The sequence below is a fragment of the Macadamia integrifolia genome, chromosome 5 (assembly GCF_013358625.1).
Source record: "Macadamia integrifolia cultivar HAES 741 chromosome 5, SCU_Mint_v3, whole genome shotgun sequence".
Lineage (NCBI taxonomy): Eukaryota > Viridiplantae > Streptophyta > Magnoliopsida > Proteales > Proteaceae > Macadamia > Macadamia integrifolia.
Window position 1 is genome coordinate 22807572 of NC_056561.1, and position 16673 is coordinate 22824244.

A 16673-nucleotide genomic window follows, 5' to 3' on the forward strand; every position below is an offset into this window, starting at 1 on the left:
AATGGTCAATATTTGTCTACTATGACAATCAATTGAATCAGAGACGTGCTTCCAAGAAATTGCCGAGAAAATCATAAGTTATACCAAAGTTGGCCAAATAGAGCACCTAAATTTTTGGTGGAGTTCTGTAATGTAATTATGTAAATGATGATTAAATCTTAAAACCTACAGACTTCTCTGGGGACTTCCTAACTTTCTTGAGGAGAATGGTAGGGTCTGCAGATAAATGCTTGGATGACCATTTCTCTTTCTTGTATTTTGTACACTCTTACTCCCATCCCAAAAGGGAAACATTTTATAGAAAAAAAGATATCATAATTCATATATGTTTATAGGCCATAATCTCTACTCATGTAAGCTAGAGTGTGAGGGAAGGGAAGTGATGCAGTCAGGGAATTAAGGAATAGAATGTCTGAGCAATGGATCCAATTGATTGGATTCTAAAGAAAGACCAAACAAATTGTAAAGAAAATAGATCTTGCCAGTTGATTCTCAAATCTGGAAAATATATCTGATTATCAAGTGGTAGCAAAAACAGAAAATAAAATTTCTCAGAAAAGAAATGGGTGACATTTTGTTTCATATACTTTCCTGCAATCTTCAATTTTGAGCTCAAGTTGTTTCTTGTTATGGCTACAGATTAAGCTATGAACTGTCTATAAAGGGTGTCCTGACTGAATCTTCGCTGTGATGCAGAATTATAAAGCAGGTCAAGTTAGTAACAGAGAAGTAGGAGATACAGTGTGGAAGAATTTGTTTTGGGGCATGTTAACATACTTGAACTGGGATAAAGGAGAAGCCATGGACCCCACAGTAGTAGATCAAGCAGGAGTTCATCTTATTATTCAGAAGCAACGAACCACAGAGACTAAGACAATGTAATGTTATATGCTCAATTGATTTCTGTTAAATCAGTTTAATTCATTGTTTAACTTTTCTGGGATGTATGATTCTATGATTTAACATGGTTGCATATGATCTTTTGAAAATTTTTCCCTACTCTTGTGTGTCCAAAGTTTGTGCCGAATATATGAAGTACCCTTTTCTTACTTGGATGAACTCCTGGCAAGTGTATATATATATATTTATATATTGTATGCTAGAAAAAAAATTCACTGTTATTGATGAAGATAAATCACAGATGTGGGCTTATTTTAGTGGAAATAAGCTTTGGGTTAGGTTATGTATGTGTTGAGGCTTTGGTTAGTATGATTTCAATTTCAAAATTAAATTGATTTCTTGGAATAAGTCAACAAATTAGATTTTTGGTCAAGAAATTGAAATTTTTTGGTTGCAAACATTTGAAAAAAAATTTAGGAAATTCATTTGGTAACTCTAATTTTAAAAAATAGAATTCATCTCTCTCTCTTGTTTTTTTTTTTGTCAAGAATTCATCTTCAAAGAAGGAGAGAGAAAGAGGGGTAGGACTGAAGGAAGGGAGTGGGAGGGGAGAATAGAGGGAGGGATGTGGCGTAGAAGAACATGGAGGGACTGGGGGTGGGGCAGGAGAACAGTGAGGGAGGGGGTGGGGAGGGAGTGAAGGGTGGGGTGGGAAAACAGGGAGGGTAATGTAGGCAAGGATAGAGAGACTGACCAAGCCTTCAACTTCAGGATCTTATAATCAGAAGAACAACCAATAATATCCAAGGTAGAATAGCGTTACAAACAGATCAGAACTAAGGGGGAATCAGATCTGTTATCAGAATTTCGGATTCAGAAACTGGGGCTTAGGAGATCAGAACATAAACCAGCAGAAAGGACTAATCAGATATAGGTATAGGGTCATATCAGATCATAAATCATGAACACCCATCCATAGAATCAGAAGCAGACAGATTAGTTCTATCGATTCTGGTCTCAGGTCTGAAAACAGGATCACAGTCACTACAAGACAGAATTGAGGGGATTTTGTATATCTCAATAACCCCAGGCCAGAAAGGTCTCCCTCTTGGATCGAGTTCTTCCCTAGGTAAGGGGCACCTTCGATCCAAATTTCAGCCCAAACTGATGGCTGCTTTGTTCTGGGCGGAATCTGAAAAATTCTCATAGAACTTTCTTTATCTCTAGACAGAATTGAGAGAAGAAGTGATTTAAATACCTGTTTACTTAGGACAGATCTGTAACACCTTGGATGGTTGATAGATGAAGAAGAAGAACCTCTCGGGCTTCACACCGCAAGGAGTCAATTGGATCAAGCACCAATTCCATCAGTCTTGATCAAACACAAGACAACTCTTCATGGAGAAGACAATACCAGCAATCATTAATTTGTTTTTCAAAATCATTCTAGCTTTAGGAGCCTCCTCTTCTTTATTTATAATGATGGGGGAGGGAATTACAAAATAGGAGGTTCCTTAAAAAGGAAACCTTAATTTAGTCTCCTAATACAATACTTACTAAAAACTGAAATTAGAAACTAACTGAAATTAGAAACTAATTACTAATGACTTGATTCAACTAATAACTTGACTCCTGAGAAAACAAAGACTAACAACTTAAATTGAACTCAACTAAAAAGGAAACTAATGAAAAAGGAAACAAACTAGTAATCGCGTATGCAACCTTAAAGCCCCAATTTTAGGCCCATAAAAGTGGCCTATTACACTCAAAACACATGAGATCAAAGGCCCAACATGTATGGAACCCAACCCTAGGCTTATTCCTAATAAAACAAGCCTATTTTGATGATCAATCTGCATTAGAGGGGATCCACCGCTGCCTCTTCTTCATCCATAGAAAATCAGTAGATATAGTGGTAGTTGTAATATTAGAGGTAAATGACATGTTTGCCCATGTTGCAAACATGTGCTCATTAATCACTAAAGAGAAAAATAGACTTGAAGCGATTTCAATGAAATAGAGCTATTTCACTATTTCACTATTTCAAATGTTTCGATTTCAGTCTCTCATAAATAAGGTGAAAAAACCATACCTAACACCCTAATTTCAATTTATAACCTTCAAAATATTTCATGAAATCATACCAAAAAGAGCCTAAGTGTCTTCATTTCCTTATTTTAATTGTTAACAAGTGTTTTAGTAGGCTGGGTCTGGATTCTATAAGCCGAGTCCTGTTTTTAGTCAATTTCATTCATTATTTTAGTTACATAGTCAATTTAGGTTACCTTTATTAGTTAGATATTGGTTTAAGCCTTTCTGTTTTAGTGTTTTCTGTTTTTGAGTTTTCTATATTAGTTTGTAAGAGAGTGGGGGGGGGGTCCAGTATTGTACATGGAATTTTGATTAATGAGAAGTTTTGTCTTTTCTGCCTATTGTGGTAATCAAGGTGTGATTGGTATGAATCCAGTCAACACCTTGTGGTGGGAAGTCCGGGTGCCATTGTTCCTTGTTTATTCTTCGTTAAGGTGAGTTACATCTCTGATCTAGGTTCTGATTTCAGAATCCTTCACTGGTTACTGCTGCCTTCCATAATTTGTTTTCAGTTTTAAAGTCTGCTGGTTATATACTGAAATTCTACCTCAAGGAGGAACTATTAAAGACCTGAATTTGGAAATCGATCAGATCTGTTGAAACTGAATTTAATATCATCTACTTATATTTTATTGGTCTATAATATTCCGTGATCTGATCATTTGCCTCTATTCTAGTAGTACTAGGATTCCTCCATAAAATCAGATCCATCCATTGGATCAAGCTGAATATTTCAGCAAGGTTTACACTTGCCAAGAGGAGAACTTGACCTGATTTTTAGGTTGATCTGACTGTTCGATTTCATTCTATATACTTTCTGTCTGTTTACAATCTTGTTTTAGTATTGGTTTAACCTTGGAATCAGTGTAACATTAGTTTATCTATATATTTTGCATTTATGTCTTATCTTTAATGATGTCTTATCTTTTTCTTTGCGCTTCTGAGTGTCTGATTTTGTTTCTGTTCTTTTTTAATCTGGTATTTGGTCTTTTAGGCATGATGTGCTAGCACCAGCCACATTTGATGATCTGATGGCAACTGTTGACAATCCACACCGAATTGAAAGTCAATACTGGTTTTCGGATGAGAAGGATCATGACAGTAAAGGGGGCACCCAAGCTGTCTTCAATGTGTTGGATTCAATGCTGAAGGATATGTTAGATCGTTTGAAAATGACTAGGTCTGGATTTAGTAAGCCTTAACCTGAAGTCTTTACATATTAGTTTCCCATTTTGGCCTTCTTTTATAAAGTTTTTTTTTAGGGAAAATTATGCCCCTCCTCCCCTGTAGTTTGCCGAAATTACACGTGGATCCAAGGGTTTGAGCGAATAACATCCCCCTCCCCTGGATTTTCTAAGATTCTTACAATTAGGTCCAATCCGTTAGTTCTCGTTAAATTGGGACTGTTAGTTGATGATGTCACCTAATAGCATAACATTTAAACCCAAAATACCCTTACTATGGTGAGATTACCTCTATACCCTTACTATGATTTCTGGTTTTTTTTTTAATGCTTACCCTGCCATACCAACGTTGGAATCTGCCGGTGCTAGGTGGTTCAGAGGCGGAAAGGATACCAAGAGAGTATAAAAGCGTTGTGGAGGGTTTTCATGGCCGGAAGGAGCTTGGCAGTGAGGTATTTATCACTGATGGCCATGATTTGTGCACCTCTGTTCATGCAACTTACTTTTTGCAAGGAATGGGCACTGCCTGCGCAGTTGTGCAACATTAATCATGAAATATACCGTGGCCACTCTTCAATTCTTCCGCTCAGAAACTCAAAGGAGCTCCACCCTTTCACGAATGGCTCAGGATGCATTTATCTGGCTGTTTGATCATTACCTTTTAGCTGCACATTCAGACTATGGAAAATACAGAAGCATGATATGCGGCCATGAATTTTCACAACAGAAAGCAAGAGATGATCAAGGTTTTAGTTTATTGTATCATTCACCAACGATAGTGATACAGATTGACCCTATTCCAGTACAAAAAGATTCATGAAACCAAAGGATCGACTTGCAAATGGATCTAATATGAATTCTTTTTATGATAACAAAATCAACTGCTAAAAGGAAGAATTCCCAAAAGTTAAAGGAAAAAAAAAGACATTTCAACAACTAATTACCTAAACCTAGGCACATATACCTACAATCGCATAGGATGAATTGGGGATTAGGGTTTGTGCGACAAGTTCAAAGGTTAGTGACATGGCCCGGAAACTTGAGTCTGCAAGGATTTCGACGGCATCCTGAACTGTTTCAGGTGGAATCGCAAGAATAGAGGTGTAGAAGAGAGAGAATAGGATGAGGGAGAATGGAGATAGTGCTGCCATTACTGGTATTACCAGGGTTCATCAGCACCCTTCGCCCTCCGTTTGATATTGAGCATTAGTTCCAAGAGTCCTTTGGTTAAAGGGTAAAGTGGTCTTTTGACTCTTAAAATTAACAGCAGACTAACACCGTTAGACCCAAGGGAGGGGGACGTAATTCGTTCAATCCCTTGGATACACGTGTAATTTCGGCCAACTATAGGGGAGGGGGGGCGTAATTTTCCATTTTTTTTTATAGACATTCTTTTCTCTACTTTTTCCATTATGAAGATATATCTACTTGAAAGATGAGGCCCAATCAACAGCCTTCTTTAGTTGAGACTTATGAAGTTGGATTTAACCCATTCTTATTCAGTCTATAGTGTGTGGTCCAACTAATAGTTTTTGCGGTTGTTATATTGTTATTTGATCTTTTATTTGAAAGGGCTATCAGGTCATTCACTTTTAGTAGTTTTAGGAGTGTTCAGCTATAAGTATCTTGCAGTTGCAAGTGTCTTTTCTTTTTCTTGTTTATGGAGAGTTGAATGTGAATTTGAGTTGGAGTGGATGCTCCTGTTGAAATATTGGAAATCTCAAATATTTTCATTGCTTCTCTACTATTTTCCTGCAGTGTTCTTTATTATAATATTCTGCTATGCATTTTGAGTGGCTGCTTTTTTCTGGAGGCAGTGCACCAGGTGAGTCTATAACTTTTTATTTGTTTATGATTTTCTTGTATAAAACTTTGCAGGGAAAGCATTTCAAAGGCAGGGACTTGCCTTGGGGAGTATAGTATGGAAACAGATTTCAGCATTTATGAGGATGTAATTAGGGATTTATGCATAGAAGGCAAGGTGGGAGCTGCTGTCCACCTTCGAAATAGAATGATTCAGAAATATGCAATTCCTGATGTGTATACACACAATTACCTTGTATATGGACTTTGCAAAATGGGTCACTTGGAGATGGCAGATTGTCTTACCAAAGAAATGTGGGAGTTTGGCCCTTCTCCCAACTGCGTCACCTACAATACTTTGATTGATGGATACTGTCATGTTGGGAAGATAGACAAAGCACTTTATCTTCTATCTTTAATGGGTACTAGTGGCATTAGACGCAATAGGGTTACCTGCAATATACTCATCAATGCATTGTGCAAGAAGGGTCTTTTATACAATGCTAGAAAGCTTCTTGAAGACTTATTACCTGATGATGATGATAGAGCCTCAGATTTAATCACCTCAACCATACTTATTGATGGTTGTTGTAAGCAGGGGGATATGGTTCAGGCTCTTGAACTTTGGAATTGGTTATCTCGGAAGGGTACTGAAATGGATGTTGTAGTCTATAATGTCCTGATCCATGGATTATGTTTGAGTCAGGATATTAAGCTTGCACACAAATACTTCTGTGAAATGCAAAAAAGGGGTTTTCTTCCTGATGTATTCACCTACAATACTCTTATAAGTGGGTTGTGTAAAGAAGGGAAAATTGATGAGGCTTGTGATATTTACAGAGCAATGGCAAGAGTGGGTGTTGCTCCAAATCAACTCTCTTACAAAATGATTATTCAGGGTCTTTGTCTTCATGGAGATGTTATTAAAGCTAATGAGTTTCTTCTTTGTATGCTAGAGGATTCACTGATACCGGATTCTCTTATCTGGAATGTGTTGATTGATGGGTATGGGAGAGTTGGAGATCTTAAAAATGCTTCCAGGATTAGAGATCAGATGGTAGACTCTGATGTTGTGCCAAATACTTTCACTTACAATGCATTGATTCATGCAGTAAAAAAAGGTGGAAACATTGTTGATGCACAATTGCTGAAGCAGGAGATGCTCTCAAATGGGCTTTTGCCGGATGTAGTCACCTACAACTTGTTAATTGGTGCTGCTTGTAATTTTGGTCATATTCGACTTGCACGCCAATTGCATGATGAAATGCTGATGAGAGGATACAGACCAGATGTTATAACTTATACACAGCTGATACAGGGCCAGTGTTTGAAGGGAAACATGAAGGAAGCAGAATTGCTTTTCAACTGGATTCAAAGATCTGGTTTAATTATTGACCATGTACCATTTCAAATACTCATTAAGAAGTACTGTAAAATTAAAGAACCAGAAAAGGCATTTATTCTCTACCAGGAAATGGTTAAGGAGGGGCATGTAGGCCGTCGTTCATCTTACTATTCCTTATTTTCTGGATTGAGGAAGAAAGGGTTACTTGTCGAAGGTGTTCAGGTGCTGAATCACATACATATGTTGGGTCTGGTCGAGTAGAATTCTTTCTTAATATTGATCGTAATAAACTTATGAGACTCTCATTGAGGTGGGAAAATCTAAGTTATGACCTTGTACTTGCAATGCAAAAGTTCCCCAGCTGAACTATGGGCTTGACTTCACATGCACAAGTGCTCAGTCCAACTTTAGTCGGTGATAAATCTGATTATAGCTCATCCATGGAGAAATTAAAGACAATGAAGATGGAGAAGTTCTTTCAAGTTATTGCTAGTGCGGTGCACAGTAAGTATACTATTGCTATTTGCTACAACTATTCCCGTTATGTAAGTCTTCTTTCTTTTTTGGGATTGCGTGCTACACTCTTGTACTGTGGCGGTATTGTACTTTGATTTATTATATGAGTTAATAAACTCCTTTTTTTTTACTTAACAAAATTGAATCTATGATATTAGGCCCAGTAATGCAGGAGTAGAATACAAAAAACTATCCCAACAGTTTATAACCCCAAACAATACAAATAGGAGCAAGAAACAAAGAAATAATACCATCAAATAAACCCCCAAGGATACAATACCCATATAGGAGCAAAACCAGCCCAAAACCCAACCCAATAGGAGAGAGAAAGACCTTCTATAGAAAAGGAGAGAGAAAGGTACGGCCAAGTCTGTGGGGGTCCGATTGAGCTGCAGTTTTTGGTGTAGATAGTCCCTAGGGAGGGTACAAAAACCCCCAAATATGAAGGGCTTCTGACGGCTGGTTATGGAGTTATGCGCTTTCTTGATTTTCAGACATAGGAGAGAGAATATAAAGAATTCTACAGGAACAACAACTTGTCTTCTTCAGATAACCTTCAAGAGAGGATTGATTGATCTTCTTAGAGTATAGAACCAGTTCTCCAAAGGATCTGCAGATCAGATCTCAAACTTGGGCAGCAATGAGGGTCGATTGGTTTCAATAACAAGAACTCTTTGGCTAGCTGATTCTAATTTTGTATGCTTTAACAGATCTGAACTTCTAATAACAATAAACAGAAAATAAAAATAGAAAAGAAGAATCAATGGAGGGTTGAGAAGGGTGAAAGAGAATAAAGGAATGGACATCTCATCCCTTAGGTTTTGGGTATCACACCCCTCAAAGGTTTAGGCATCTCACCTTTCAATAACAATTTTTTTAGCTAAAGAGTAATCACTTAATAATTCATTCATTCATTTAAATCTGAAATTATAAGTACATAGGCTCCTCTATTTATAGAGGGCAGAACATCAATCAAACTACTACTAGGAGCTAGTTTCCCAATAGAACTAGACACTCCTACTACAACTAGGAGTTAGCTTCCTAATAAGACTAGACACTCCTACTACAACTAGGAATTCAAAATAGGACTAGGACTTGACTTTATGACTCCAACATAGAGTAGGACTAACTAACTAATAGTCCTTATAGGACTTTACAACCGACCAATGGCCTAATGGGCCTTTATTGAATTAAATAGCAACTAACTAAATTAATGAATTAAATCCCGTTTTTCTACCTTCTATTCATATTTTAGGCCCATTAAAGTGGCACATGTCAAAAAAAACCTTTGGGATCAAAAGCCCAACACATATATAACACAACCCAAGGCTTATTTGCAATAAAATAAGCCCAAGTGACTTATCTACATCACCCAGCCTACCCCACCCCAGGCCCAAGGCAGAGAAGTATGGTTGGTGATATATTTTGGTTATTGGGTTTTACAAGTGAATAGTGTGCTATTTTTTACATATTGGTCTATACATTGACTTTTGTTTGGAAAATTGTTTGGAAATTTATTAAAACAGGCTTACTGATTTTCCTTTTACCCGCCGGTTGTGGGATTTATTACCTATACACCCTAGGGTAAGAGTAAATCCTTGCCCAACACTCTAGCGTTAGGGTAAAGGTTTCATTCTACCGAGGAGGGTACAACTATGGCATTACCCAACCCTTCCCTATTCATTTATAGCCAAACTCATCCTTGATGTTTCTATGTTTCCCTTCATCCTCACCTTTTTTTTCATTTCTCACTGCCAAAATTTCCCCAAATTGCTCACCTGTACCTTGCATAGTATGCAACTGTCACTTTTCTTTTGCATCTAAACATGTTTTAGTGTCTCTCTGTCATAGTAAACGTCTGTCTGTTTATCTCTCTGCCTTCTTACTTTCTCTGAAGCTTATAATGTTCTGTTGGTTGTTAATCTGCAGGATTTCAAATGGAGAATATTTTTTCAAGTTCTTAAAGCCAGTGGCAAAAGCTGGTCTTATGTTCGTTTGTGTATTGGTTATCGTCATGCATGGTGGAACTAATTCTGGGTAATTCAATTGTTTGGGTTATTGATTTCTTGCCTCTGTAGCCATTACTGCATTTATTCTAGAAAGATAAAGTGCTTATGTTTAGATTTGTGATATAGAGGCTTCCCAGTTAGACTGTATGTTATCCCTAAAACCAAATTCTGAACTGATAATGAGCTCTTCAAGAATTAATCTCACCACACGCTGAAACTCTGCTCCCATATTATTTATTGAAAATTTATTAATTTTAATGGTTGTTTTACAGAGAGAGAAGCAATTAATAACCAATTGTGTATATGATGGAATGGTGGTATCCTGAGGTGGATCCGTCATCTTACCGCAGGCCCACGGTTGCTTGTATGTTTGATTTCATTCCTGGTCCTTCCTTCGATGTAAGGTAGATACTCCTTTGTGATTGGGCCATCATTTTATTGTTTCTAACCCTTTTGCATGTTGATTCTTAGATACTTTTTTTTTCCCTTTTGTTGTTGGGGATTCTTCCTTGATATAATTATTGTTCTGATTTGTAGCAGATTGAGAATGAGTGTCAGAACATTGCGCGAAATCGGATATCAGTTGGGTGACTGTAATTAGCCATGGCTATGACTTTAGAAACGTTTGTGTTGCTGGATGATATGTAAGCAGGTAGACACACCCAGAGCCATTCATCAGTTGCATTCCACCCTTCCATATAAATTTGTTCATATCTATTTTTTTTTTTATTATTATTATTTGGAAAATCTGTTCAGATGTTAAAACAAGTGTCTGATCAACCTTTTTTATGTTAAACCATTGCTTTTTAATTTAGAATGTTAAAGCAACATTGAAAGAAATATTATTTGAAGACTATCGGAGAAAAGAATATAAGAATATAGATTGGCCCAAAAAATAATGATTCTTATAACTTAATGATGAAGGTTTTTCTGCACTAACTTGAGACTAGACTTGCTTTTAATTTTAAATAACTGAGATTTTCAACTAGTCAAAGGAGGGGTAAGCATAGGGGAGTGATAGTAATTGCCTCTTGGATTAAGATCCAGTGGGTATTTATTTTTCCTATAAAAATATTCAACAATGTTCCTCTTTTTTCATATTTATTTATTTATTTATTTTTCAAGTTCAAGGGCTGTTGCCCATTACATAGTAGATCCAAATTGGGGCGAAGAACAGACCTACAGAGGAATCAATAGGGGCCAAAGGCCACACTTCTTGGAAAGCAAAGAAATTGGTACAAACCAACCACCGATGAACTTGAGGGGAGTTGATCAAGTGACCAATCCTCAGGCAAGTACTCCATCGAGCACTGCAAATTGCCAGCCAATGCCTAGGTGTGCCAATGGCTCCTCCTTAATGTTTTATTGGTTGTTAACTTAAGGGAGAAAGAACCCTACCTACTTGCATGGCTCCGCACCCAAACATAGGCTAGGGTGAAAAGATCGCATTGCCTTCACCCCATGCACTTAAGATGTCTCCCCGCAGCCTCCAATTAGCTTGTGCATTGGCACAATGGTCTTGCAAGCAGAAAGGGTTTTCTTGCCTTTAATTTAATTATGAAGGAGGTTTTCCCATGACATCAATGTAAGAAGGAATCTACATGCTACATCAATGAGGGTATGAAGAATGGTATCATCTGTATATGGTTCACAATGGGACCTATATGAGAGAGAGAGAGAGAGAGAGAGAGAGAGAGAGAGGACCTCACTATTAATTATGTGAGAGAAGATATATTGAAATCTGCGCAAGGGCAGCGCATATGGTATAGATATCGGTTAGGGATCAGCCGCAATCCGTATTAGTTTCGGCTGATACCGGTTCCTGGCCGATCTCATATCAATGTAACTAGGGTCTCAAAATCAATATCAGAGTTACATATCTCAAGGGCTAGGTAGAAACCCATATTTTGATTTGTAGGATCTCAAAACAGATTATGGCAAATGATTTCATACCCCTTTGTCTAGGATCTCGCACCATCATCGGCCCATTTAAATAATCAGTCCTCATGGCCAGTCCGTATTTCTCATTAATCAGGCTACCAATAATTAGGTTAAATGGACCTTAACTCAAGTTAATGATACATTTATCTAAATGGGATACAAACAGGCCTTAAATGTGTTGGACTCTAAATAGGCTTTAAAAATGTTGGATTGAGTCAAGCTGTTAATTTAAACAGGCTTTAAAAATGTTGGACTAAGTCAAGCTGTTAATCGATTAGGCACATGTCGAGTAGCACCCTTGCACCAGGAAGGACTATATATCAGTTAGGTTAGGCTTGAGCTTGACACATTTATTAAATAAAATAAAATAAAACTGCTTTTTTTTAAAGAAAGTCAGGGGCAATACCATCCGACACTGCACAAATATACCATGCATGCTTCCTTTTCCTTTTAATTTTTTTTTAAACCTAATCATCTTTGTTTATGTCAAAGGGATTAATATGTTCTTAAGTACCTAAAATTATTCTTTCCTGATACTATACCATGAAATCCTAAGCACTAAATAAATTTTAATCTCAGAATTTCTTAATCAGTCAATTCATTATTTACAAAATCAATAAAATAAATAATAAAAAAAAAATCCCATAAGATAGGCCATAGCAAAAATGTTGATATTTGGAAGGACCATTGGATTCCATAAATCTCAAGGATTTCCTGTCTCATCATTTGGTCCACCTTATCTTTCATTTTCAAAGGTTCATCAGCTGATACATATCAGGTAGTGAGACCACATAACATTTTTACCAAAAGCAGTTGCAAATCACATCAAAAAAATTCTCTCAAGTTATTGCAAATCACATCACAATTATGGGCCACATGTGAGGATTATAATTAGTTAAAGTACATTTAAAAATATTCTATTTTTTTTAAGTGTTTGTTTGACTACGAGAAAAATTAAATGGAAGCGAAATGAAAATTTCAAACCTAAGAATATATATTATTTAAAATGATTGTATAAATTATTTAAAAATTTTACTATATTTTATAATGATATAAATTTTATTTTAAATTTCAAATCTAATGTTTGAATACTAAAAAAGTGAAATATAAAATAATTTGAAATTAATGATGATATAATCATATGAGATAATGATTATAAAAGTTCTTTTTTAGTTTAAAAATTCTACTTCCCTATAATTTCCATTGCAACAAGACATAATCTCAATTATGTGCAAAAACTGAAAGATTTTAGTTAACCATGGATTTAGGTATCGATATACCTTTTATATAAGTAATGATTTCAAAACTAGAGATTAATTGTAGCCTCGCAACTCTACGTAAGGCAGAATTTGGTTTAAATCACCCTTATTAATTGTCACTTTACAGAACATACATGAGATTTTCATCTCCTATGGTTCATTGGATCCTTTTCCTCTTTCATGTATCTCCTCCCTAATAAGCCAATATGACTGATACATATAGGTATCACACGATATATACTGATAGATGGTCCAACCCATAAATGGACTTCTTTGAAACTCCATGCATCCAACCTAAACCGATACCTATAACCTTTAAATCAACCTAAGAATCATTTTTTAAATATAAATTTTGACTTTTTGAATTCAAATTTCATTTTGTCGATAATTTGCCATGAGCAATGATAGAAAGTGATTTTAGCTAAAGCATCAACCAGGACCACAACTCTCTCTCTCTCTCTCTCTCTCTCTCTAAAAGACATAAAATTTGAGGTCTCTGTAGGTGTCATTAGGATTATGGTTATTTGTTTTGTGTGGTCTTTACGTAACAATCATTATAAAATTGCTGCTAACAAATGGATAAATTAATAATAGGTAGTAATAATTATGGGTTCTTACTGGAAGAATCTCAAATAAATTCACCTAATCATGACGTTTGAGTCAGCGATTGTGGGGACCTGATGATCATTGCAATTTGTTTGTTTCTTGGGGTTTGCCGCCAGGTGTGGGGTCAGTACAACACAATGGCTATGGAAGGTGTTTTTGTCCATTGAAATATATGCTTTACATGTCAAGTAAGCATGTATTTCTGTTCTCTTCCATATATGAGAAATGGCTGCACGAAATGCCAACTTTTAGATCATCTAATGGGATCTCCTCTAAATTCCTTTTCCACCCATCGAGCTTCTAAAATATCACTCGAAATAGGATGATGGGAGGGGAACAAAGGCTTCAAAGGTCCCTCTGAATCTGAATAGTAAAGTTGCATTTGAAGAGTAGAGGATTATGGGATTCCACCCTACAGCCTAGCCCAATAGAAGCAACAAAAATGTGAAAACTTGGATTTTCCTTTGTTAAGTTTGTCTCGAATTCTTGACTTATTTTGAAAATTGACCCGCTTTGATATATTTTTTGGTGGCAACAGAATGGAAAGTTTTCTAAGAAAATCATTGTAATTTGGTTTCACGGCTAGTTTTCTTGCCACTGCTCAAGTGTAATCTTTCTTCTGCATAGTGAAACATCTTTTTCTTCGCCCGAGGACGTAATGCATCACACTGGTGTGTGAACCTCATTAAATCTCTGTGTTGTGCGGATCTATTGTCTGTTTAGTTTCGTATTTCTTGGTGTTTGCTCTAATACCTTCTAACAAGTTGATTTGTCATTGGGGAGGTATCAAATAGGCACTTCCTAGAAGTGAAGAAATGCCTAAGGAATATGAGGAGAGGGACCCCAACAAAGTGATTTAGAAGGTTTCCCAAGCGGGAATCTTCTCTTCTAGGTTGACATGAGATTTAGTTTGATAGGCGGCTCCTTAGGGGATTCAAATCCTCTCCAGTCAAGGGTGGCTAAAGAGAAACTAGCCAAACACAAAACAGGAGAGAGAAATTAGTGAAACCCATATTTTCTCTTTACTATTTTGTATCTCCCTGGTCCCTCTCCAGCCTCCAGTTCAAAAGTATCTAAATCACTCCTAAGGTTTGGTGGCCTATAATAGTCAGGTTTCATTAATGCAATTGTATCCATAGTAAGTTTGAGAATACGGGAACTAGTACATAGGGCAATTAGACGAATCATATGGAAATATTACTTTTAAAAAATCCGACGCAATAAATTGCATGCAACAATGATACGTACATATTTAATACAATTGCTCTTTAAGAATCTGAAAGTAAAAATATGGGTTTATCTGGTATTGATATTAAAAAAAATGAATTAAAACTGACTGTTTGCAACTAAATTATAATCTACTATGCTTTTATGAACACTTAAATCCAATCAAGTTTTCTAATTTGGAATCATTTCTCATTATTATGGATTTCTACATCTAATATTTATTAAGTTTAACCATGTCTATTATAGAAAATGTTGATAGGTGATCCATCAGCCATTGTCTATTATCGCAAATAAATTAAAAATCGTAAATTTCATATTCTAAATTATAAACCACAAAGATCAAATCATGATGCATTTGAATAAGAGTCATGTCTAATTTCTAAATAAATTGCTTAGCTAGTCTAGAAGCAATATCTATGTTGGAGCATTGGGAGAGAAAATCAAGAAAAAATGACTAGTGATGGAGGCAAGACTTGCAAGTCTATGGAACAAAGATTGAGTTGACTTCAAGAATCACCGGACAACTAGAACTCAAGAGTGGTACTTCTGGGAATATTTCGGAAGTCATGTACTCCATTATGGATATAACATGGTAGAGGCAAATAAAAATCTCCATATGGTAGAAATATACTTGTTCCAAATTTTAAACTGCTGTCTCAATCTAATTTGACTATATCCCATTTTATGAGAAAACATTATCATAGATTACCTCCGTTTCACACACACACACACACACAGATCACTGGCTGAACTGAGAAGGAGAAGAAGAACAATGGAGGTGTCGCCCTCGCCGTTGCTGCAATCACCCTCCCACCAAACAAGATAACAAGGGGGAGTTCCTGCTGCAGCAATCGCCGACCACCGGTAATGAATACGGAGAAGGATGGAAGAAGAAGGAGTGGATTGTGGATTTGGGGTTTTCTCTTATTCGAACGGATTAGGTTTAGAGCAGAACAAAAGGCAAGGGTCAGACTTATTTCATCTAATCGTTTTAATAAATTTTAAACGTATAATTATATGTGCATTATTACGCACAATATGTCAGCTTTTCAAATCCGCATAAAGATCGAATTTTTGAACCTATAAAGAAAAATACATTTTTTTGAATAAAACACTCAGATACACATATCATATGCATATTTACTAACTATAGGTGTGTCTTCATTTTTTAGGCGAATATCAATATATTCAACAAAGCACAAGTTCTACAAAAACCCACCCAAATTGGGCGGAAATTAAAAAAAAGTTGGGATCAGATCCCCCGGAGGTACATCCCCTCGAGTGATCCAGCCGTCTATAGGATGATCTGACCACTAGTCAAAGGTGTTAAAGACCCCTATGAACAGCTCGATCACCATAGGGGACCTCCCCCGGGGGAGCTGATCTAAACCTGGAAGCAAAAAAAAAAAGAGGGGGAGGGAAAGGACAGCCACTAGGGGGGATCACATCCAAGAAGAAGACTGGAATTTTGCACGCAGAAGCAATGCGGCTATTCAATTCCTACAATTATTATGGACTTCCAACTTCCACGATCCTGCATGTGGGTGATTATTACACCTCAAGTAGTCAAGTACCTCCATCTTCTCCCTTCTTGTCATCACCCTACATTAGGGTTGTTCAAAAAGTAAAGAAATTTAAAGAAAAGGGACAAACAGGGAACCATCCGAAGGCCCCATCACACTCATCACAAAAAATGCCAAAGTAACCAATCAACAACACCACATTTTCTTCTCCTTGAAAGAGTACAAATATTTCCCCAACTTCCTATCTTTTTATGGACTACACAGGAGGACTTTTCCCCACTTCTGGGGAAAGTGATGTTGCTGTCCTTAAGACATGGTAGACAGAAACT

General features: G+C 36.6%; 1 protein-coding gene across 3 annotated transcripts in view; it reads left to right on the forward strand.

Moving 5' to 3' along the window:
• The window catches only part of LOC122079432 (pentatricopeptide repeat-containing protein At5g24830), a 13323-nt gene extending 2739 nt beyond the window's left edge, over window positions 1-10584 (forward strand). Inside the window, exons 2-7 of one of the 3 annotated variants that reach the window (XM_042645893.1) lie at window positions 697-878; window positions 3926-4111; window positions 5994-7767; window positions 9709-9816; window positions 10061-10192; window positions 10326-10584. In XM_042645893.1, the coding sequence (XP_042501827.1) occupies window positions 697-878; window positions 3926-4111; window positions 5994-7524 (1899 nt within the window). In that variant the 3' untranslated portion in view covers window positions 7525-7767; window positions 9709-9816; window positions 10061-10192; window positions 10326-10584. The remainder of the gene's footprint in view (window positions 1-696; window positions 879-3925; window positions 4112-5993; window positions 7768-9708; window positions 9817-10060; window positions 10193-10325) is intronic. The other 2 variants (XM_042645892.1, XM_042645894.1) reach the window with 2 other exon arrangements.
• Window positions 10585-16673: the final 6089 nt, after the last annotated feature.